The sequence below is a fragment of the Carlito syrichta genome, unplaced genomic scaffold (assembly GCF_000164805.1).
Source record: "Carlito syrichta isolate Samal-C Ts95f unplaced genomic scaffold, Tarsius_syrichta-2.0.1 Scaffold234693, whole genome shotgun sequence".
In the NCBI taxonomy this organism is placed as follows: Eukaryota; Metazoa; Chordata; class Mammalia; order Primates; family Tarsiidae; genus Carlito; species Carlito syrichta.
This window is the reverse complement of record NW_007178789.1, coordinates 59941-83507: the sequence shown is the minus strand read 5'-3', so window position 1 is coordinate 83507 and position 23567 is coordinate 59941. Positions and strand designations below refer to the sequence as shown.

Below are 23567 nucleotides of genomic sequence, written 5' to 3'. Positions count from 1 at the left end.
CCGGAGCCCAACAGATCGAGTCTGCGGTGGCCGGGAGTGGCCACTGCACTCCAGTCTGGGTGACAGAGTGAGACTCCAACTCAAAAAAAAATAATAATAAAATTAAATTAAATTTAGTTTAATTTAAAAATAAATTCTTTTTGGAAAAGTCTTATTTCTAGGCATATCATTTCTTGGAAGAGACCAGGTCTTTGGACTGAAGTTACTTTATTATATAGCACTTTTTCTAGTTTTCAGTCTTTTATATAATTAACTTTCCTTTAAAGCTCATTTTAAAGTTTTCAGATGATTTGGGGATTTGTTGTGATGACGTCACTGACACTTGAACATGCTCCGGGCTTTAAAGGGAGTAATTGAGGAGCTCTGTTTGGGCTGTATGTCTCAACACCTGCGGCAGACTGCCTCTGTGCCCATCCTCAACTAGAGGGTGCTTTCCTTTGTTTCTGTGTCATCACATCTCCACATACAGTTCTCCCTTTTTGTGTTGTTCACATCTCCCATATTTATTTTGTTTCTATAAAGGAATCATTGCTTGCTCTTCTTCTTGCCTTCTACCCTCTATACTTGGCTTCTTTCATGGAAGGATAACATTTTGTTTGAAGAGTCTGCTATATTTTCTGGAGGACAATAGGAAGGCCTAGAGGAAATATATTCTGATGTTTGAAGAATCCTATTTTTGATTGGACGACTAGCCTGAAATTTAATCTGTTTCTTAAAGTTACCTTTGACTGTTGGTATGGTTGGGTAGGATAAGAATCCACTGTGGTTTAGGTTGAAAATTTCAAGTATCATATTTTCAATTCTGTATAGGGAAGTTGTGTAACACACTTTAAAACTCTATACCTAATATAAGACAGTAGTTTTCATTTTTTAACATAGGTAAGAATTACCTGGGGGAATTTATTAAAATGCGTAATTATAGGCCCCATTTTCAGGTATTCTGAATTATTCATTCTGGACTTGAATTATTCAAGAATTATTCATCCTGGAATTGTATTTTTACAATTTCTCAAGCAATTCTGATAAAAGTAATTAATGGAAATATACTTTGAGAAATGTGTCAGAGGGTTTGAAATGCCACCAAGAGATTTTTAAGTTGTTTCTTTGATTTTTTTTTTTTAACTTGTAGCAAGGAGAAATAAACAAATCACAGCTCAGCCTGGCAGTGGCAAATCATGATATCCCACCAGATGCTGTACGGGACAAGAAATTATGCAGACTCCCACCATTAGATACCAGTACCCTTGTGGGGGTCTTTGTGGAGTACATCATCTCTCCTAGTCAGTTCTACATCCGAATCTATAGCAGAGATTCATCAGAGTTACTCGAAGACATGATGATTGAAATGCGGTAGGAGTCTTGGTTTCGATGTATTTTTCACATATCACTTGAAGTCAGTGGTTCTCAAACATTTTGGTTTCAGGACTCTTAAAAATTAGGGACCCGGCCAGGCTTGGTGGCTCAACCTATAATCCCAGCACTTTGGGAGGCCGAGGCAAGTGGATTGCCTGAGCCCACGGGTTCGAGACCAGCCCAGGCAACTTTGTGAGACCTCGTCTCTACAATAAATAAGAATTAACCAGGCATGGTAGTGCGCACCTATAGTTCCGGCTACTTGGAAGGCTGAGGTGGAAGGATCACTGGAGCCCAGTAGGTCAACGCTGGGGTGGCCGTGAGCATGCCACTGCACTCCAGCCTGGGCGACAGAATAAGACTCCAACTCAAAAAAAAAAAAAGTAGGGACTCAAGAGAGCTTTTGTTTATTTATTGTATAGAAGCTAAGACTGCAAAACTTTAAAAAATATTTGTTGTCTAAAATGATAAATTCTTGTGTGTTAATATAAATAACATTTAAATTAAAGACTATATTTTTCTAAAATTTAGAAGAGTGGCATTAGTTACGTTTTTGCAGAGCGCTTTGATATCTGGTATAATAGAAAGTTGAATTTTTTTTTATATCAATATTTTTTATTATGAGAAAGTTGGATTTAATATTTGTGCCTGGCTTTAATTTGTTGACAATATGTTGTTTTGGTTGAAGTATGTGAAGACATCTGACCTCATACTGATAATTTTGGAAAAGGGGCATTTTAATAGCCTTTTCAGAAAACTGTGAATATCCTTTTTTGGTAATATGCCAAAATTTGACAAATGGTAGTTTCTTAAATATTAATGGCAATGTGAAATTTGAACTTTTTATATTCTCTTATGTTAAAATTAATTGGTCTACCTTTGTACTTTGAATGGATTTTGAAGGCTGGCTGTGTAATTATAAGCCTCAGTGCAAAATTTAAATGAAGGACTCCTTATTTTTAAATTGTCAAGAATTTCAAGACAGCAATAGCAGAGCATTAAAACGAGCATAGGGCTTTTTCTAAGCATGGACTCACATAAAACCTGCCCTGAATGGATCATATAATTTTATAACATTGTGTATGGGTCATTTGGAAAATTACTAGTACACAGGATTATGCAGATCTTTCAAATGTTGATACATTTCATTATGTAATATAAAAATCACATTCATTAATATAACCACTGATTTCATCAGAAAAGCATTAAGTACTGGGAAGCTGTAAGGCCCACAGATGTAGATACAACATTTCTAAAATCCTTTTACTTGAAAGTTTGAATTTTATCATTGCAGCATATACTGCCAGTTGTTTTTCTTGAAGTTACAACTTTTTATTTTTGAGAAAATGTGTCAGAGACCCAAGTCTGAAAAACGCAGTTTGCTAGTGGTTCTTTCAAGCTAAAATGGTGTACTATGAAGGAAAAAACTCTACTTTGTCTTCCAAGTATAAATCATGTTCCACAAAAAAGCAGCTAGTTTATTTCATAACTCCCATGCACAAGTGCTTTTCACTGTGATAATTTGGAAAATGCTTTATGTGTCCCTACTTCCATTTTTGTCATACAGTATATTGAAAAGATGGTTACGCAGTAGCTGAGATTTGATAAACCTAATAAATGTTCCTGCTTTACCAAGGACATTCTTAAGTGAAACTGGCTTATTTATTTTTAGCTTTTAAAATTTTTGATAGCTTGAGGGTATTTTGTCTGTACTTTTTTCTTTTTTAATGATAATGCATGGCAGTGATAGATAAATGACTACAAATAAGTGTTGCTGTACTGCTTTGATTTAACTAAGGCTAAATTAAATTTGTTCACTGTTGCTTTTACACTATTAATGCAAATACAGTAAAAAAGGCAAATAACATTTTGGTATTGTGAAAATAGTTTTGATCTTGTGGACTTCCTAAAAGGGTATCAGGGTGCTAGAGGTTTGTGGACTATACTTTGAGAACTGCTGCCTTATATTATTTCTTTTCTTTACTAAAAAGATGTCCTTTGTTATTAAACACATGTAAGCTGTGGACATTTTCAGTCACTTTAGACTTATTCAGTAACAGCAATGTCTGATTTTTATATTGGTGTCTCAGAAGAATAATTTATTTCATTACTTTGTATCTCCAAAAACATTCCATGTTTTTTAATTTACCGCATTTAAATACTCATCTACTACCCCAGAACACCTGGCATAATGTGTCATATAATAATTACTTAGTAAAATTACTGTAGTGTATTCCATTCCAGAATTCTGTACATGTTTTTTAAAGCACACTAACTGGCGCTGTGACCTTGGAGTTACTTTACTTCTCTGGAGCTGGACAGCTTATGTCCAAAGTGGAATAATAGTAGCACTTATATCACAAAGTTGTGATAATTAAAGTACTTAGAGCTTTTCTTACACTGTTGGCTGGTGTTATTACTAATACTATATTGTAAGCTTGGTGTTGGGTTGTTGAGGCACTGGCATACTACAAGGATGAATGAGTCATGGCCTTTGCCTTCGTGAACATCAGGATTAGCTGGGAAGATGGGGGAGTAAGTGGGATGTTGTAGAAGGGGGTGGTTCTGTCTAGCAGTGGTTTAATAAAACTTCACAAAGGAGATAATTGACATATACCTCCAAAACAAGTAAGAGTTTACCAATCAAGGAGGTGTGAGTGGGTGTATTTAGGTCCAGTCACTGGCACCTAGACCAACATTAACAAAGGAATGAATGATGTGCTCTAGAAACAACACAGGAAAGTGAAGTTGGCACCAGGTAAAGTTGGGGAAACAGTGACTGGAATGTGAAGCTGGAAGGAAAACTGAGGAAGATTTAGATTCCTTATGCCATGGGAAAGTGTCTTCTCTTACTCTGTAGGTGATGAGGGACCACTGAAGGTTTTGACAAAGGAAGGACATCAACAGTTTGTATTTTAGGAGGATAACTCAGTCTAGAAGATGGATGGAGTCAAGGGAGGAAGATCTGTTAATAGACAATTCTTGGTAGAGTGAGAGTAGAAAGGAAGAGAGAAATTTAAAAAGTAAAAATGGTCAAGTGACAAGAAGCCTGTGGAGAAGAATAAGAGAAAGAAGGAGAATATGAAAACTGTTGACTTTAGAGATTGGGTAGGTTTGAGCCAGGGTGAAAAGTTAAGTTGGAAATTTACCCATAGTACCTCTAAGTGGGTTATTAGATAGTCAATTGGCAATGTTGAATAGACAGTATTAGTTAGGATTAGGCTTATCCACAGTTACAAAGACATAATTCTAGTACCATAAAGAAGATAAACATTAGTTTTTTCTTCCCATAGTAGTCCACACATAAGCAATACAGGCAAATATGATGGCTCCATTGTGTTAGAGACACAGGTGTTTTCTAATCCTGCTGCACCAGAATAATATGTTATCCCTATCCATGTGGCCTTGGGTGTGGGTCACCACCACATCCTCTAGATCCTCCTTGTCCAGCTAGTGGGGGGGTGAGTAAGAAGAAGTGGGGACTGGGAGATAATGCCTCTTTTATTGAAAGATACAGCCTGGAATTTTTATACTTTAAAAAATGCTGTTGTAAAATAAAAGGTTAAATTTACCATCTTAACTAGGTACACTTTACTTTTTCTTATATCCCATTGGCCAATTAGTATTCATATAGCCACACCAAGATGCAAGGGAGCTTGGGAGATCTGAATGGCTAAACCCCCAGTTAAAATCTGTGGATTTTATTGCAAGGGAAAAAGGAAAGAAGAGAGTGGGTATTGAGGGACAACTAGCATATCTTTCATATAGCTGGAAATATAGTTTTGAAGTGCAGAAGAATGCAAGAGATAGATTGAGAATCACCAATTTATCAGTAATATAATACATGAGAATGTATGAGACAATGTATAGAAATAATACTAAATAGCTAATATATGAGTGTTTACTGTATTTGTACATTGTCCTAAACTTTCAAATATTTTAACTAAGGGTTCATTATTATTGAACCCTCCCTCAACAAGGAAACTGAAGCATAGAAAGATAGTCATGCAGCCAGTCAATGATGTAGTCAGGATTTGAACCAGTTACTGGTTTATGAGGTCTTATGATGTTATCCTTCCTAAAAGAAAGACCCCAGTGAACCTAAACTTTTAAGACAATACAGAACCAGTAAGAGAATAATTATCAGCAAGGAAGTAGATAATTGGATCTTGGAAATTAGGAAAGGGTTTGAAAGAAGACAGGGTAATGTTGCAGAGAGATCAAGTGTATTGAAGGCTGAGGAGAGAGGCTATTGGATATGGGAATTAACAGGTCATTGACATCTTAAAACTAATTCATAACACCTCTTATCAACAGGGTGTCTGAATGAAACGTAATTGTACACCTAACCCTTAACTGTACCCCACAAAACTATAATAAAAATACTGATTAATTATTAAAAAAAAAAAAAAAAAAAAAAAAAAAAACTAATTCATTCTAGGAAGTGCTGAGAAATGAAGTCAGATTACATTCTATTCATCAAAGAATGTGAGATAAGAAAATAGTTACTCTTTGAAGAAGTTTGTTGATGAAGAAAAAAGATTTGCTTAAAAAAGTAAATTAATTGGCATTAATAAGTATTAATTAATCAAAAAAGTCAGGATTTTTTCTTTGTTTTTTGCCAAGATTTTCCAACTCTTGATACGTTGATAAAAACGATCTGTAATTTTTTCTTCCCCTATGGGTTTCTCTATATTTTGGAATTCTGCAGGCGCTGTTATTCTAATCAGCTGGTTTCTGATCGATATGTCATGCCAGAATATTTTATCCAACCGGGACATCTCTGTTGTATAAAGATTTCTGAGGACAAGTGGTGGTATCGGGTCATTATCCATCGAGTCCTTGGGAAACAGGAAGTTGAAGTGTTCTATCCAGACTTTGGGAATATTGGAACTGTTCAGAAGTCCTCCCTAAGGTTCCTCAAGTGAGCTGAATTTAATAAGAACAATGGACAAATTAAATGTTGAAGCTGTGTGGGGTTAAAATCGCTCCTTTTCTTTTGCCTTCCTCCCTCCATCTTTGCCTCCTTTCCATCCTTCTTTCTTCTTAGAGTATACTTGACAACTGGTCATCCAGTTTCACAGATGGATTTTACCTCTTATGTTGTCTTGCACATGACTGTTAATTTGAATGGGCCATGAGACTAAATTTTAGTCTCTTATTAAGAAAATGATTCTTTGGGTCATGCTTAGAAGTGCATTTATATAGTAGGAAGTTTGAGCTGTTTCTACCTGTGTTTTAATTGTTTGGTTCTCAAAGACTACTTTTTAAAAAAAAATTGTATGTCTTAGATTGCTTTTATGTATAAGGCATTGACTTTAAATTTCATGAATAAAATACTCTGAAATGGTTTGAGTAACTAAACTGAAGAAACAGATTAGAGATCCCACAAAATGCAGTTTTAAAAATATGAAATATTTATATATTTGATTATCTATTGCAGGTGCTGCTACACAAAGCTTCCAGCTCAGGCTATCCCTTGTTCTTTGGCTTGGGTGAGACCAGTAGAGGTATGTTTGTTTCTCATTTAATCAGCAAGCTTTTGCATGCTTGCTTACTGTGTGCCAAGAACAACTTTGCATGGGCCCAGAATACAAAAATAAAATATAGAACCAGCCCTCAAAAAATCATTTATGGAAGAAAGGCAGGCAGACAAATGTTGTTTTACTATATACAGTTTGCTATAACAGAGGCTTTTACAGTGGGAAAAGGTAGAGTGCAAAAGGAAGAGTGCTTGTCTCTGTCCAAGGTCATCAGGGAGGGTTCATAATAAAGGTGGCATTTGAGTGGCACTTTGAAGGAAGATTAAGAATATAAGTGGACGAAAAAAGAAGGAAAGCATTCCAGGCAAATGGAGACTAGCACCAAACATGTCACATTTGAGAAATTTTAAGTAGTTTTTTTAAGCTACAGAGTATAGGATGAGCTGGAGTGTGTACATGGCTGATCAAATCAAAGAAATAAGCAGGAGCCTAATAGGAAGACCCACGTTCGGTAGTCTGAACACTGTTGTCCTTTAGATGCTGGAAGCAATTAAAGGATGTAAATAGAGAACTGCCACAGTCAGATGCAGGTTTTTAGGAGAATTATCTAGTAGTATTGTGGGAGAGGTTTAGGGCGGGATGGAACAGGATGCATTTTCATCCACATTAGGCACATTTGTTTATGTAGTTACCATTATCCTATGCACCTGTCTTTTCCTTCAGAACTCTTACTAGCACATACCTTTAACTTTATTATACCATATATGTCTGTTTAACCTAAATAACTTACCAGTTGCTTACATACAGGTGGATTATTATTTTTTAAATGTTTTTATCTGAAAAGTTCTGTAAAGAGACAGATAAAGAAGAAAAATTACCTGTAATTCTATCACACAGACATATCCAGTTTAGAAATTTGTTGTGTGTTTCTTTCACTTAATTTAATAGATATTGGGAGTGAGGGTTTTTTGGTAGAGTTTTCAGCATTACTTAACCCTTTGCATTTGGAGACATCTCACAGATCACATACCACCAACTCAGGTGCACTTTTTAATGAAATAGTGATAAATGAATCACTTCATATTTAAATAGTATAGTATTGGAACCACTTATGTTATTGTAATGATATTTGGCTTATAATGGAGTTTTGGACATTGAGGAACTTATTTATGGCAAAAAATAAAAATTTTATATCTTTTTCTAATGTTTCGTTTGCTATATTTATGATGTCCTCTCAGAGGGGACACCCTAGTGCAAATGGTTACAATAGTAATAATATATTATTTTGTATTCTTTTTAAATTAGTATTGTAGCATATACTTTTATATATTAATAAGTTTTCAATTTTAATGGACTTGCAGTGTAATATATTAGGTAAGTGTGCCTCATAGCTTGTTTAAGCATTCCAATTTCCTGAATATAGGTTTGTTTTTTTTTTTTTTACTACTTTGACCATCAGGAGACTCAGGACTAAATTTATGAGTCAGTTGTAACCAGTGTTCATTACATTCATATCAGCCAGAGAACTTCTATTTTTTGTTCTCTTTGTTCTTTTTTTCTTTCTAAACTCTTCTGGCCTTAGGACTTTGTCCATTCTGATCACTGGAATAAATTCAAAGTAATCTCCTGGTTGTCCTTGTCCTTCAAATCTAAGTACAAATATTATTACCTCAAAAAGACTTCCTTGACCTACCAATTAAAAGTGCACCCTTCCACTTTAGCCATTGATTGTCATCTTGTTTTATGTTCATAATGCTTATCACTAGCTGGTATTGTCTTATTTGTTTATGCATAACGGTGTAAACCCCTAAGGGACATTGTCTTATTCACCACGGAATCTGCAGTGCTTAGATCAATGCTTGGTACATGGTAAGTGTTCAATAAATGTTTTTAACTAAATGAATCTATCTCACTTTATTTCTGTGTCTGTTTTCTGATTTCAAAAATAATTAATGAATTTGGTATTGGCATAGTAGCAACAGAGTAGCATGTTGGGACTGATATTCCCATCAATGAAATCAAAAGCTGGCAGAAAAGCAGAAGTCAAATTGTAATGGTTAAGATCAGGACATGTCCAGCTTTTTTTCTGAAGGCACTCCTCAGTCCACAGCCTTTAGGACATTATTTGGAACTGACAGAACGGCTAGAAGTTAGGGAGGAAATACTTGAAAGGAGGGAGCCACAGAATGGGTGAGTTACAAAATTGGTGTATACAGTCTTCCCAAATCCTTGGATAACTACTGAACTTTATAAGGACTGTGGAGAACCTAGTGGCCCTAGTAAAAAATTGACGACTGGCATTTGAGGCAACGAACAGAGATTTCAGTTGCTACCAAATGCAAAGAAGACAATTTTGCATTTAGATGGTTTAACTGCCTGTAAAACAAATGAAACCACTCTTCAGAAGAGCCTAATGGAATGCAGAATCTCTACAATATATTGCTAATGTTTACTGCTCAATTAAAAATTACTATATATGCAAAGAAACAGGAAAATGTGCTCACATATATGCTCAAGGAAAAAAGTAGTTGGTAGAAACTGGCATTGAGATGGCCTATATGTTGCAGTTGGTAAACATAATAAAGTAATTATTATGATTATGTTCAAAGACTAATTAGAACTTTTAAAAGTAAAATCATGAACCAGGCGTGGTGGCTCATGCCTCTAATCCTAGCACTTTGGGAAGACGAGGCGGGAGGATTGCTTGAGCCCAGGAGTACAAGAGCAGCCTGGGCAACATAGCAAGACTTCATCTTTATGAAAAACAAAAAATTAGCTGGGCTTTATGGTACTCACCTGTAGTCCCAGCTATTTAGGAGGCTGAAGTAGGAGTACTGCCTGAGCCCAGGAGGTTGAGGCTGTGGTGAGCTGGGATGCTGCACTCCATCCTGGGCAACAGAGTTAGACTCTGACTCAATCAATCAATGTATGTATATGTTTGTATGTAAAATCATAACATTGTATGTTGAAGTTTGTAACGTATGTTGTGATATTTATCTCAAAATTCTTAGTGCAGTTGTAAGCTTTAATACTTTAAAAGTGTAAATGCTACAAACTGTGATGTTTGAAGGCTTAATTCTTTACTTAATATGTATTTGTTTTGTAAATTTTGACTGATTTTTAAATCTTAATATTTTGTTTTAGTCAATTTATACCACTCCAATCAAAGATACTAAAGCAAAAAATAAAATATAGTATTTATAGTAGAATTTTTGTTTTCTATTCCTTCTTAAGACTGTTTTGATGTCATTTTTTTTTTTTTTTTTTTTTGAGTTGGAGTCTCACTCTTTCGCCCAGACTGGAGTGCAGTGGCCGCTCCCAGCCACCGCAGACTCAACTTGCTGGGCTCCGGCGATCCTTCCGCCTCAGCCTTCCAAGTAGCTGGAATTACAGGTACACGCTGCCACGCCCAGCTAATTTTTTGATTTTATTGTAGAGATGAGGTCTCATCTGCCCAGGAGGGTCTCGAACCCGCAGGCTCAGGCAGTCCACTCACCTCAGCTTCCCAAAGGCGCGGGATTACAGGCTGAGCCACCAAGCCCGGCTTGATGTCATTTTTAAAGGAATGTATTCTTTTAAAGTTTCAGTTTTGGCGTACATTGTTCATAATTCTCTGTCCTTTTGATGTCAACATCTGTAGTGATACATTCATTGTTTTATATTCTAAATATTGTTTATTTGTATCTTCTCTCTTTTTTCATGATCTAAAGAGACAGAATTTTGCTATTTTGAGTAGTTTTTTCAAATAACCAATTTTGGCTTTCTTGATTCTCTCTATTGTAAGTTTTCCTGTTTTATTTATTTCCTAATTTGATTATTTAACTCTGCTTTCTTTGGTTTATGTTGTCCTTTCTCCAACTTATTGTGAAAGCTTAGGTTACTAATTTCTAGCCTTTTTCTAGGTGTATCTAATAAGTTTTGCTGTGTAGTAGTTTTATTATTGTTCAGGTAAAAATATTTTCTAATTTATATTTTACTTTCTTGTTTGACTCATGGATTATTTAGAAGTTTCTTAGTTTATAAACGTTATTTTTCTAACTTATCCTTTTATAATTGATGTCTAGCTTAAATACACTGTGGTCAGAGATCATACTCTGGATAATATCAGCCCTTTAGATATGAGGAGACTTTTTATGGTCCAGTCCAGGGTCACTTTTTGTAAGTGGTTGTGTGCATTTGAAAAGTGTTCTGCAGTTGTTGTGTCAGTATTTTATATCTGTCTATAAAGTCAACTTTATTGTGTGAAACTCTTGTTATCCTTCCTGATTTTTTTTTGTGCCGCTTTTCTATAATTATTGAAAGAAGTGTGGTTTTACCTGTTTTTGTTTTGTTTTTTTTAAGATGTGGGGTACAATTCAGGGTTAGGTATATAAACGTTGATTATGCAGGTACCCTTGTTGATGAGGTGTGCCCCTCCCAACCCTAGCAGTTTCCTTCAACTGCCAATCCCTCCCCCCCCAACTGCCCCCATCCCCTGGCAGTTTCCCACTACTGTCAATCCCTTGAACAAATATCATTTGTATTATGATAATTGTTCAAGGCCCACTTAAGAGTGAGAACATATGGTACTCTGTTCTTTGTTTCTGTGATAGGTCACTGAGTATGATCGACTCTAAATCCACCCAAGTTGCTGTGAAGTCCATATGTTTGTCCTTCTTTATGACTGTATAATATTCCGTTGTGTATATGTACCTCATTTTTGTTTTATCCAGTCCAGCTTCCATGGGCAGCATGGTTGGTTCCATGTCTTTGCTATTGTGAATAGAGCTGCAACAAACACACGTGTGCAGGTATCTTTTTGGTAGAATGACTTGAGTTCCTCTGAGTATATTCCCAATAGGGGGATTGCTGGGTCATATGGAAGGTAAATTTCTAGTTCTTTCAGAAATCACCACACTGTCTTCCAAAGAGGTTGCACTAGTTTGCATTCCCACCAGCAGTGTAGAAGCGTTCCTTTTTCTCCACATCCTTGCCAGCATCTGTTGTTGTTTGTTTTATTAATGATGGCCATTCTTACTGGGGTTAGGTGGTATCTCAATGTGGTTTTGATTTGCATTTCTCTGATGATTAGTGAGACTGAGCACTTTTTCATGTATCTGTTGGTTGCCCATATGTCTTCTTTTGAGAAATGTCTATTCATATCTTTTGCCCACTTTTTAAAGGGACTGTTTGTTTTTTTCTTTTCCGTGCGTTTGAGTTCCTTGTAGATCCTAGATGTTAGGCCTTAGTCAGATATACAGTTGGCAAATATTTTTTCCCATTCTTTGGACTGTCTCCCTGCTCTCTTGATGGTTTATTTTGCTTTGCAGAAGCTCGTCAGTTTGATGAGGTCCCACTTGTCTGTCTTATTTCTTATGGTATGGGCACTTAGGGTTCCAATCAGGAATTGGTTGCCAGTTCCAATTTCCATAAGGGTGTCTCCTGCATTTTCTAAGATTCTTATAGTTTGAGGTTTTACGTTTAGATTTTTGGTCCATTTAGAGTTAATTTTGTGTATGGTGGTAGGTAGGGGTCCTATTTTAAATCTTCTGCATATGATCAACTTTCCCAGCACCATATGCTAAATAAGTTCTCCTCTCCTCAGTGGTTGTTCTTGGAGGCTTTGTCCAAGATGAGATTGTTGAGAAATTGAGAGTTTGCTTCCGGAATCTCTATCCTGTTCCATTGGTCTCTATGACTGTTCTTGTACCAATACCAGGCTGTTTTGATTACTGTAGACTTATAGTAAAGTTTGAAGTCTGGAAGTGTGATACCTCCTGCCTTGTTTCTTTTACTAAGGATTATTTTGGTTTTATCTATTTTTATTTTGTGTATTTCTTCCTATAATTGTCAGTTTTTGTTTGGTATGCAATGAGGGTGTGTTATTTGTATAGTACAGTATCAAAATTGTTATATCTTTCTGATGAACTGAATATTTTATCCTTATGAAGTTAACCTCTTTGTGTCTGTTAATGCTTTTTGCTTTAAAACTTCTTTTGTCTGGTATTATATAACTCTGTCACTTTAGTTGATATTTTCCTGATATATTTTTAAACTGTCATTCTACTTTTAACCTTTCTGTATTTTTATGTTTTAGGTATATCTTTTATGAACTACATATACTTGTATTCTTAAAAATCCCCACAAAACTGGATGCGGTGGCTCAGGCCTGTAATTGCAGCACTTTGGGAGGCTGAAGTGGGAGGATCACTTAAGGACAGGAGTTTGAGACCAGCCCTGGGTACCATAGTGAGACCTTGTCTCTGCATAAAGAAAAAAAGAAAAATCAGCCAAGTGTAGTCCCAGCTATTTGAGATGCTGAGACAGGAGGATCACTTAAGCCCAGAAGTCTGAGGCTATAGTAAGCCGTGATCATGCCACTGTACTCCAGCCTGGGTGACAGAGTCACTCCCTGACTGGAAAAAAAAAGAATGCTGGCGAATACCTTTTGTCTCTCAGTGGAAGCATTTAGTCCAATTACATTTAATGTGATAATTAATTTTATCTGGGTTTAAATCTAGTACTTCACTTTGTGTATACTATTTGGTCTCCCTGTTCTTTTTTTTTCTCACCTTGCACACCTTATTTTGAAGAGTTTTTTTTTTTTGGAGTTGGAGTCTCACTCTGTTGCCCAGACTGGAGTGCAGTGGCCACTCCCAGCCACCGCAGCCTCAACCTGCTGGGCTCCGGCGATCCTTCCGCCTCAGCCTTCCGAGTAGCCAGAATTACAGGCATGCGCTACCACACCCGGCTGATTTTTTCATTTATTATAGAGATGAGGTCTCGCTGCCCAGGTGGGTCTCGAACCCACAGGTTCAGGCAGTCCACTCACCTCAGCCTCCCAAAGGCACGGGATTACAGGCTGAGCCACCGAGCCCAACTCTGAAGAGTTTTTTTTGTTGTTGTTTGTTTGGTTGGTTGGTTTGTTTTTTTTTTAGTTGGAGTTTCACTCTGTCACCCAGGCTGGAGTGCAGGGCCACGCTCATGGCCACCATAGCCTTGACCTGCTAGGCTTAGGCGATCCTTCAGTCTCAGCCTTCCAAGTAACTGGAACTACAGACACACACGACCACACCCAGGTAGTTTTTGTGATTTATTGTAGAAAAGAGGTCTCACCAAGTTGCCCAGGCTGGTCTCAAACCCCTGGGCTCAGGCAATCCTCTCGCCTCGGCCCCCCAAAATGTTGGGATTACAGGTTGAGCCACCGTGCCCAGTCTGAAGAGATTTTTAAAATCATTTCACTAAGTAATACACTGTATGACTTTAATGAATACTTTAGGAAATACAACATATATACGTATAACAGTGCAAGGATATTAGCCCACTTTAATGTCCTTATCCCCCCTATTTTTGTTGTGTAATTAATGTTACCATTTTTAATCCCTCAAGAAACTGATTGCATAAAATAATGTCAATTTAGACTTAACTGCATACTTTTCAGCTCTTCATTCATTCTCCAGTCAAAACCTTTGTACGCATTTTTCTTCTATTTGAACTGTATCCTTTAGGATTTTATTTAATGAAGGTCAGCTGGTAGCGAACTAAGTCATGTTTATCTGAAATATCATTTATTTTACACTTATAGAAAAATATATTTACTAGCTGTAGAATTCTAGGTTGGTAGTTAACATATTTAGCATATTGAAGATAAAATTACTGGCTTCGACTTCCCTTAATTTTTAAAGTAATGGATGTTCTTTTGAGGGCAGTGTTCTTTTTGTCTCTAGCTGTTTTGGGGATTATCTTTTTGTCACTCATGTTCCTCAGCTTTAGTAAGATGTGTTTATGTGTGAATTTATTCTTATGTATCCCATTTTATGGTCCATTGGACTTCTTTTGTCATTTGTCATTTTTCATTCAGTCCTGCAAATTCCCAGACATTATCTCTTTAATTACTGTCTGTACCCCACATTCATATTTATATTCTCTTTGCTTCTGCTTCTCTATTTCTGGGACCATAATTTAAAGTATGTTAAAGCTTTTCAACTTTTCTTCCATATCTTTTTTTTTTTTTTTTTTTTTTGAGTTGGGAGTCTCACTCTGTCACCTAGACTGGAGTGCAGTGGCACACTCACAGCCACCACAGCCTCGACCTGCTGGGCTCCGCCATCCTTCCACCTCAGCCTTCCAAGTAGCTGGAACTACAGGCACATGCTACCATGCCCGGCTAATTTTGTGATTTATTGTAGACATGAGGCCTTGCCAAGTTGCCCAGGCGGGTCTCGAACCCGTGCTCAGGCAATCCACGCACCTCAGCCTCCCAAAGCACAGGATTACAGGCTGAACCACCAAGCCCAGCTTCTTCCATATCTTTTAACCTCTTTTCTGTTTTTGTATCTGTCTGTCTTTTTGTGCTGCATTCTGGGTAATTTTTTTCCAAATTACCTCCTACTTTACCAGTTTACTCTTTTTTTTTTTTTTGAGTTGGAGTCTCACTCTGTCGCCCAGACTGGAGTGCAGTGGCCGCTCCCGGCCACCGCAGCCTCGACCTCCTGGGCTCCAGGGATCCTTCTGCCTCAGCCTTCCAAGTAGCCGGAATTACAGGCATGCGCTACCACGCCCGGCTGATTTTTTCATTTATTGTAGAGATGAGGTCTCGCTGCCCAGGCAGGTCTTGAACCCGCAGGCTTAGGCCAGTTTACTCTTTAATTCCACTAATCTTTTATTGAATTAACCTATTAGGGCTTAAATATTGGTTATTTTTACTCTCTAAAACTTCTTAGTTCTGCTAGATCCAATTTTATAGATTGCTGATCTCTGCAGAATCTTTCAACTAACCTAGGCTTGTTTGAGTTTTTTGTTTTGCTTTAAGCATACCAAGTTTAGGTTGTTTATAATTTGACTCAAAGTTAAAATATTTAAAATGCTAAGGATTTGTTTCAGTTGTGTTTTCCTATTTGTTCTTTTGATTCATCATTTCTTTGTATGCTTTTTATCTTTGCCTATGCACTGATCATTGTCTTTGAAAAATTAATTGTAAGAATGTTGAATAATACAGGCTGAGGTGCCTACCTTCAGAGAGGATCTACATGTGCTTCTGCCAGGTGCCTAAGAATACCACCAGTATGAAACTGTGTTAAATTAACAATTTGAGGATTTGTGGACCACCTTGGTGACAAAAAGCTAGTTTGTTTCTCCCTTACTCTGAGAGTGGACCCCCATAGAGACTCAACGATGGAAAGTTATCCTCCAGACTCCCTACCATGGGTGGACCGATGGCTTTGACATTTGTCTCCTTTAACCTATTAGGCCATCGAAACCAACGTTCAAAAATTGCTTGGATTAACAGATACTCTTAAGGCAAAAGTAGGTCTCACTTCCTTTCAATTTTGGCCTGATAATTTGTTAATAGCTTGTCAGTTCTTTGGTGCTTTTTTAACATATTTTTAAAATTTTTTACCTAGAATTTCTAGTCGTTTTCTGTGAGAGGGTTGTTCTAACCATCTAACTCAGTATTTCTGAAAATAGAAGTTTCGTACCACATAATTATTTAAATTTTTAAAATAATTTTTTTTTGAGTCAGAGTCTCACTCTGTCACCCAGTCTGGAGTGCAGTGGCATGCTCACGGCCACCCTAGCATCAGCCTGCTGGGCTCAGGTGATCCTTCCACCTCTGCCTTCCAAGTTACTGGAACTACAGGCATGCTCTACCACACCCAGTTAACTTTTTGATATATTGTAGAGACAGGGTCTCACCAAGTTGCCCAGGCTGGTCTCAAACCTTTGGGCTTAGGCAGTCCTCTGGCCTCAGCTCCCAAAGTGCTGGAATTAAAGGCTTGAACCATTACACCGGCCTAAAATAATTATACTTTAAATCATTTATCCTTTATTCTGACTTTTCTCATCCCCAATCGTAAATATTCTCCTATGTGTTATTCTAATACTCTTATGGTTTTATTTCCACTTAAATCTGTAGCTCATCAAAATTCATTTTTGTATATGGTTACTATAATTCATGTGTAATTTATCACCTGAATCTAATATCTTGATTATATTTCAGGAACACTGGACATCCAGAGCTATTTTGCAGTTCCAGAAGTTGTGTGGTTTGAAGCCATTAGTAGGAGTGGTGGATGAATATATAGATGGAATCCTTAACATTTTTCTATGTGACACATCCTCAAATGAAGACATCTATTTCCACCATGTCTTAAGAAAAGAGGGCCATGCTATTGTATGCCGAGAAAATATTCCTGCTAAGGTGCAGCAATCTGGATGTATTTTGTAATGTATTTTGTTCAATTGCAGTACTTCAAGGTATAAGAGAATTTAATACATGTTATTTAGTTTTTTCTCTAATCTTAAGGACATCCATGCAATTCCTGGCTTCGTACTGCTAAACACTCTTAATTTTCAGATGACCACAATAAAAACTATAATGGGCTAGTAGTCATATAGAATGTGGCGAATATTTAAAATAACTGACTGGTTATTTAGTTATCTGAAGTTGTCCTAGAGAAGAACAGCACTCTTATTTAGCAATTATTGATAGTGATATCTGCATCACTGTTGATGTTGATAATTTTTGTAACTGTCAATATGGAGTTTTTATTAAAATGTGGAAGAATATATATTTCCACAGCATTTGAAAATTACTAAGTGCTAACTTTTTCACCTTTTCCCTTGGGATAATGTAAATTCATACTCTTTTTTTTTAATCCTAGGGTTTTGGAGATCTCAACCCTTTAGCTTTGTACACTAAATCCAGTAGTGGACCAGAGGATGTTGTCTTGACCGAACTGGATTATTCTTCCCAACAGCACTATTTTAATGAAGACCGAAAGATAGGTTCACAATCAAAAGAGAGTGAGTTATATATCCTGGTAAGAGGCCTTTGAAAATATTATTATAATCCTTTTTAGTACTATAATCCTCATGTCATAGATGAAGAAACTGAGTCTTTCCAAACTTTGGAAAGTTTGAAGATTTTGCAGAGTGATCTTAACAGTTACTTGTCTCTTTATTTGCTGGTTTAAGTCATTGCTTCAGTCATACTTCCTCCTAAACAATTTCTCTCATCTACTAAATTCTATTGCTGCCTTTGTGCAATGTGACTTCCCCTACACTGAATCTGAATGTTATTCTTCTCTCTACACTAAGCAGGTTTCAAGTGTTCCTACTTCTTACTTTACTTACAAACATTTGGTAACTCCCCACTCACAGTAACAATAATGTTATAAGATAATTATTATTATCATATATTATTCCAACCCACAGTAATAATATAACAACAACATTTATTGAACTTTTATGTGTATGTGTTTTATATGAGTATATGTTCAAAGCATTAACATGTATTAGCTAATTAATCTTTACAACAATCTTAATAGATTGGTACTTTCATATTCTCATTACAGATACAGGTGTGCATTCCTAATCCAAAAGCCCAAAATCTGAGATGCTCCAAAATCCAAATCTTTTTGAGCAGCTACATGACACCACAAGTGGAAAATTCCACACCTGGCCTCATGTGATGGTTCACAATCAAAACTGTTTCATGTACAACATTAATTACCTTTAGCATATGTATATAAGGTATTATGAAACATAAATGAATTTTGTGTTTAGACTTGGGTCCTAATCCCAAGATATCCCATCATATATATGCAAATATTCCAAAATCCAAAATAATCTGAAACACTTCTGGTCCTAAGCATTTTGTATAAGGGATACTCAGCCTGTAAAAGGCAAGTGTAGCATATAGTAAGAACTTAATGTTTCCTGAACAAATAAACATGTCTTCTGAGTTTTATATTCCTCATGACAACTGGTGCTGGGTTCAGAATATAGGATGGGTTTAATTTGAGGGTCAAAAATGTTTTGTTCATTCAAGTCTATTTTATTTGGAAGAAAAAAATATTAATTTGCTTAGTATGTTTTGTATATCTGACTTTTAAAGTTAAGCAACAGAGATGATTTTTTAGTAGATACTTACTAATTATTAGAAAAAATTAAAAGGGAAAAACCATTTTGACTACTGGGAGATTAACCTGTTGTGAAAAATATGTATGAATGTTTTCTGCTACATGTTCCAAACAGTATAAAGATTTTAGATTTCTCATCATGTTAAAATTAGTGGAGCTTGTACGTCGATAATTTTCTGAAGCCTAAATTTTTCTTAGTCATTATTACTGGACAAGAAGAATTATTTTTCTTCATTGTTAAATAGTAGATTGAATTTAACCCTTTAATTTTTTAGAATATCCTATCATCATTCTGGTGATGTCTCCAAATAATCATAGTTTAGTCCTGGAAATGAAATAGGACCATCTTTTCTGTAAAAAAGAAAAGGCTTAAAACTTTCCTGTCCCACCCCAGCCTATATTATGATACAGTAAGACTACCATATGCTACGAAAACACCTACCTCTCTACATCCAGTTCCCTGATAATTCCTGCTCATCTTTTAAGTGTTTTTTTTTTTTCATTTCATCTTCTTAGACATCCCCTCTTCCAATCATATTTTGGTCATATTTTTGTGATGGCTCTACTCAGAAGACTGCACCTGATATACATATGGTTTTTTAGATCCTTTAGATCTGGAACCTGTTGTATTCATCTTTATATCTTTATATGTGCACAAAAAGTGTTGGCCTGAATTTGTTTAAAATGATAGGGTCATGGATTCAGCTATAAAATAATGTAGCATTTATATGAACCATAGAAAAACATTTTTCCTAAAATTTATTGGCTTACAGATTTTGGAAACAGCATTAATAATTGAAAATAAAATAATTTCTCTTTCATATCTACTAGCAAGATATTAATGATGAAAAGTCTTTAAGCCACCTTAAATCTGCATCAACAGAGCCATTAAAGTATTCTAAATTCAACTCTTTGAAAACTCTTGATAAGAGCTGTGAAGAAGACCCAAAGTGGTCCATCCCAGAGCCAAAGGATCTGAAGGAAGAAAATGAGGTAAAAGGAAAGGTCATTTTAAAATATGTAAATAATATCATTAATTCATAAGTGAAGAGGACTGGGATAAAATAGCTCTTTAAACCCCACTGCTTTCAGTATTACAGAGTCTCTCTTCTACAGTTGCCATGACCAAAGTTGTAGCAACGTAACCATGATCACAAAAAAGACACTGTCTGACTTCGATGTCTTAGGTACTATCCCATGGCTTTGGGCAGTCTTCAAGAATTATGTAGTGCTTAGAAACTAGAGAGATAATATTAGGAAGAACCCATTAGGAAAAATGTTGACAACTTTTTTGGAGGATGTATTTCTAGTTTAGTCAGATGTTTTTGCACACATAACTTGGAGCCCCCCATGACCTCTTCCCCTTCATTTCCTATATCCCAGAGCAACCATTTTCATCTCTTTAAGCTGCTGCTTTTGGAATTTACCTCTATTTCTTCCACTAAGTAGCATGCTTATGTTATTATTTTCTGGTTATTTAATTTTAAGTACCTATGGATTTCCCACTATGAAAGATGGAGTTTAGTCTTCTTTCATCCCTTCACCCCCACCAGGCACAAACGTATCTTTCCCTATCATCTTGCTAATAGAATATATCAAACTTTCCATTAGGTTCCCATTCAGTATTTGCAATGTTATGAATATAGTAATGCTGTTCACGGCTTGTCCAAGTAATATACTATCTCACTTTTTCTTTCCTGTATAACTCATTTTTATGTTAATATTTTTAAAAAAATTAACACACATTAAAATTGGATTTCTTTTGGTATAGTCTTCTATCAGTTTTAATACATGTGTAAACGTAATCACAATCACTATGCAGAACAGCTCCATTATTTGAAATAACTCCCTTGTGCTACCTTTTTGTAATCAGTCTCCCCACGTCCCTAACCCCTAGCAACTAACTATTGATCTGTTTTCCATCACTCTAGTTTTACCTTTCATCATATAAATGAAATCATACAGAAGGTAACCTTTAGAGACTGGCTTCTTTCATTCAGCGTAGTTCAGTTCCTTTGAGATTCATCTAAGTTGTTTTATATATCAATACTTCGTTCATTTTTATTGCTGAATAGTATCTTTAATGTAATTATTTATTATAGAATTGTGGGGTACAAGTGAGGATTTATTACATAGGTAGGCTGTATTCAGGTGAAGCTTAGACTTCCGGGTGGCCCTCACTGCCCTGGTAGTGGACCAAGAACCCTTTGTGCTGTCACATGTCCCCCATCCTCCTCCCTCCCTCCCCCCCGCAGCCAGTGACTGCCAGTCACTCTTGTGCTAATGTGACTAGTGTTCAGGGCCCACTTATGAGTGAGAACATGTAGTATTCAGTTCTTTGTTTTTGTGATAGTTTACTTAGTATGATGGTCAACAGCTGCATCCAAGTTGCTGTGAAGGCCATGATTTTTCTCTTCTTTATGACTGTTTAATACTCCGTCATGTATATGTACCACATTTTTTATCCAGTTCACTTTTGATGGGCAGCAGGGTTGGTGGTTGGTTCCACGTCTTTACTATGGTAAATAGTACAGCAATAAACTTGCGTTTGCAAGTATCTTTTTGGTGGAGTAATTGATGTTCCTCTAGGTATATTCCCAGAGGAGGGATTGCTGGATTGTATGGAATATCAATTTTTAGTTTTTTTAGAAATCGCTGCAGGCAACCCCTTCGGGTCCCCTCCCACTGTGGGAGCTTCTCTGTTCTCTCAATAAATCCTGCTTTGTCACTTTCTGGCTGTCCGTGTCCCTCATTTTTCCTGGGCATGAGATAAGACCCTCGACCTGAAGAGCTGTAGAAGATTGTCAGAGCCGAAGAGCTGTGCACCCCAGAGGCTGGCTTGCCAGACAACAAAGTCAGCTGAAAAAAAGAATTCGCTGCACTGCTTTCCATAGGGATTGAACTAGTTTACATTCCTACCAATGTGTAGAAGCATTTGCTTTTCTCTGCAGCCATGCCATAACCTGTTGGGTTTTTTTTATTATTTATTAATGATAGTCATCCTTACTGGAATTAGGTGGTATCTTGCTGTAGTTTTGATTTTCATTTCTCTGATGATTAGTGAGGCTGAGCATTTTTTCATGTGTCTGTTGGCTACTTGTGTGTCATCTTTTGAGAAGTATCTGTTTATGTACTTTGCCCATTTTTTAATGGGGCTGTTTGTTTTTTTCCTTTCACTTCTTATGAGTTTCTGTAGTTCTTGAATGTTAGGCCTTTGTCAGATACATAATTCACAAATATTTTTTTCCCATTAGTTGGTTGTCTCTTTACTCTCTTGATAGTTTCTTTTGCTGTACAAAAGCTTTTAAGTTTGAAGAGTTCTCACCTGTCTGTCTTAGCTTTTGTAGCATTTGCTTTTGGGACTTGGTCATGAATTCATTGCCTATTCCAATATCCAGAAGGGTGTTTCCTATACGTTTTTGTCTAGGATTCTTATATCTTAAGGTTTTACATTTAGGTCCTTGATCCATTTTGAATTGATTTTTGTATATGGTGATAGATAGGAGTCCAGTTTCATTCTTCTGCATTTGGTTAGCCAGTTTTCGCAGCACAGTTTGCTAAATATGGTCTCCTTTCCCCAGTGATTGTTATTGGTGGCTTTGTTGAAGATGAGTTGGGTTGAGGGAACATGTTTTTACTTCTGGAATCTCTGTCTTGTTCCATTGGTCTATGTGCCTATTTCTGTATCAATACCATGCTGTCTTGGTTACTGTAGCCTTGTAATAAACTTTAAAGTCATACCTGGCCACAGTGGCTCACACTTATAATCCCAGCACTTTGGGAGATGAGAGGATTGCCAGAGCCCAGGGGTTCGAGACCAGCCTGGGCAACTTGGCAAGACCTCATCTCTGCAATAAATACATTTTTAAATGGTGGCATGTGCCTGTAGTTCTAGCTTCTCAGGAGACTGAGGCAAAAAGATCACCTGAGCCCAGTAGAAAGAAGCTACAGTGGCCATGCATGCACTGCACTCTAGCCTGGGCAACAGAGTGAGACTCTGACTCAGAGGGGAAAAAAAAGTTTAAAGTCTGGAAATGTGATACTTTCCACTTTGTCTCTCTTGCTGAGGATTGTTTAGGCTATCCGTGCTTTTTTTTTTTTCTGTATGAATTTCTGTATTGTTGCTTCCAGGTCTGTGAAAAAATGATGATAATTTGATGGATATTGCATTGACTCTGTAGATTGCCTTGGGTAGGATAGATATCTTGTCAGTATTGATTCTTCCAATCCATGAGAATAGGATCTTTTTCTATTTATTTTGCATTATCCTTGATTTCTTTGAGCATTTTGTAGTTCTCATTGTAAGGTCTTTAATTTCTCTAGATAAGTGGATGCCAAGGTATTTCTTTTCTTTTCTTTTTTTGTGGCTATAGTGAATGGGATTATGTATTTTATTTGGTTCTCCACCTGCTTGTTGCTGGTATATAAGAATGCAGCTGTCTTTGCATGTACGTGAGATCATGTGTTACTCATCTTCCTGTTTTTCTCTTGTCTGTTTGATAATAGCCATTCTAATTGGTATAAGGTGATATGTTGTAGTTTTAGTTTTCATTTCCCTGATAATTAGTGATGTTGAACATTTTTTTCATATATCTGCTGGCCATTTGTATGCATTTTTTTGAGAAATGTCTGTTCATGTCCTTTGGCCATTTTTTAATTGGGTTGTTTTCTTACAATTGCAATGAGTTCCTTATGTATTTTGGATATTAACTCCTTATTAGGTGTATGGTTTGCAAAACTCTCCCATTCTGTAGAGTCTCTTTACTTTGCTGATTGTTCTCTTTGCTGGGCAGGAGTTTTTCGTTTGATGTAATCCCATTTGTTTTGT

General features: G+C 36.5%; 1 protein-coding gene across 3 annotated transcripts in view; it reads left to right on the top strand.

Annotated features, from left to right (window-relative positions):
- TDRD5 (tudor domain containing 5) overlaps positions 1-23567 on the top strand; it is an 83141-nt gene that overhangs the window by 37936 nt on the left and 21638 nt on the right. For all 3 annotated transcript variants that reach the window (XM_008051799.1, XM_008051797.1, XM_008051798.1), the window contains 5 exons: positions 1130-1350; positions 6065-6277; positions 6797-6863; positions 16816-17016; positions 17480-17638. In XM_008051799.1, the coding sequence (XP_008049990.1) occupies positions 1130-1350; positions 6065-6277; positions 6797-6863; positions 16816-17016; positions 17480-17638 (861 nt within the window). The remainder of the gene's footprint in view (positions 1-1129; positions 1351-6064; positions 6278-6796; positions 6864-16815; positions 17017-17479; positions 17639-23567) is intronic.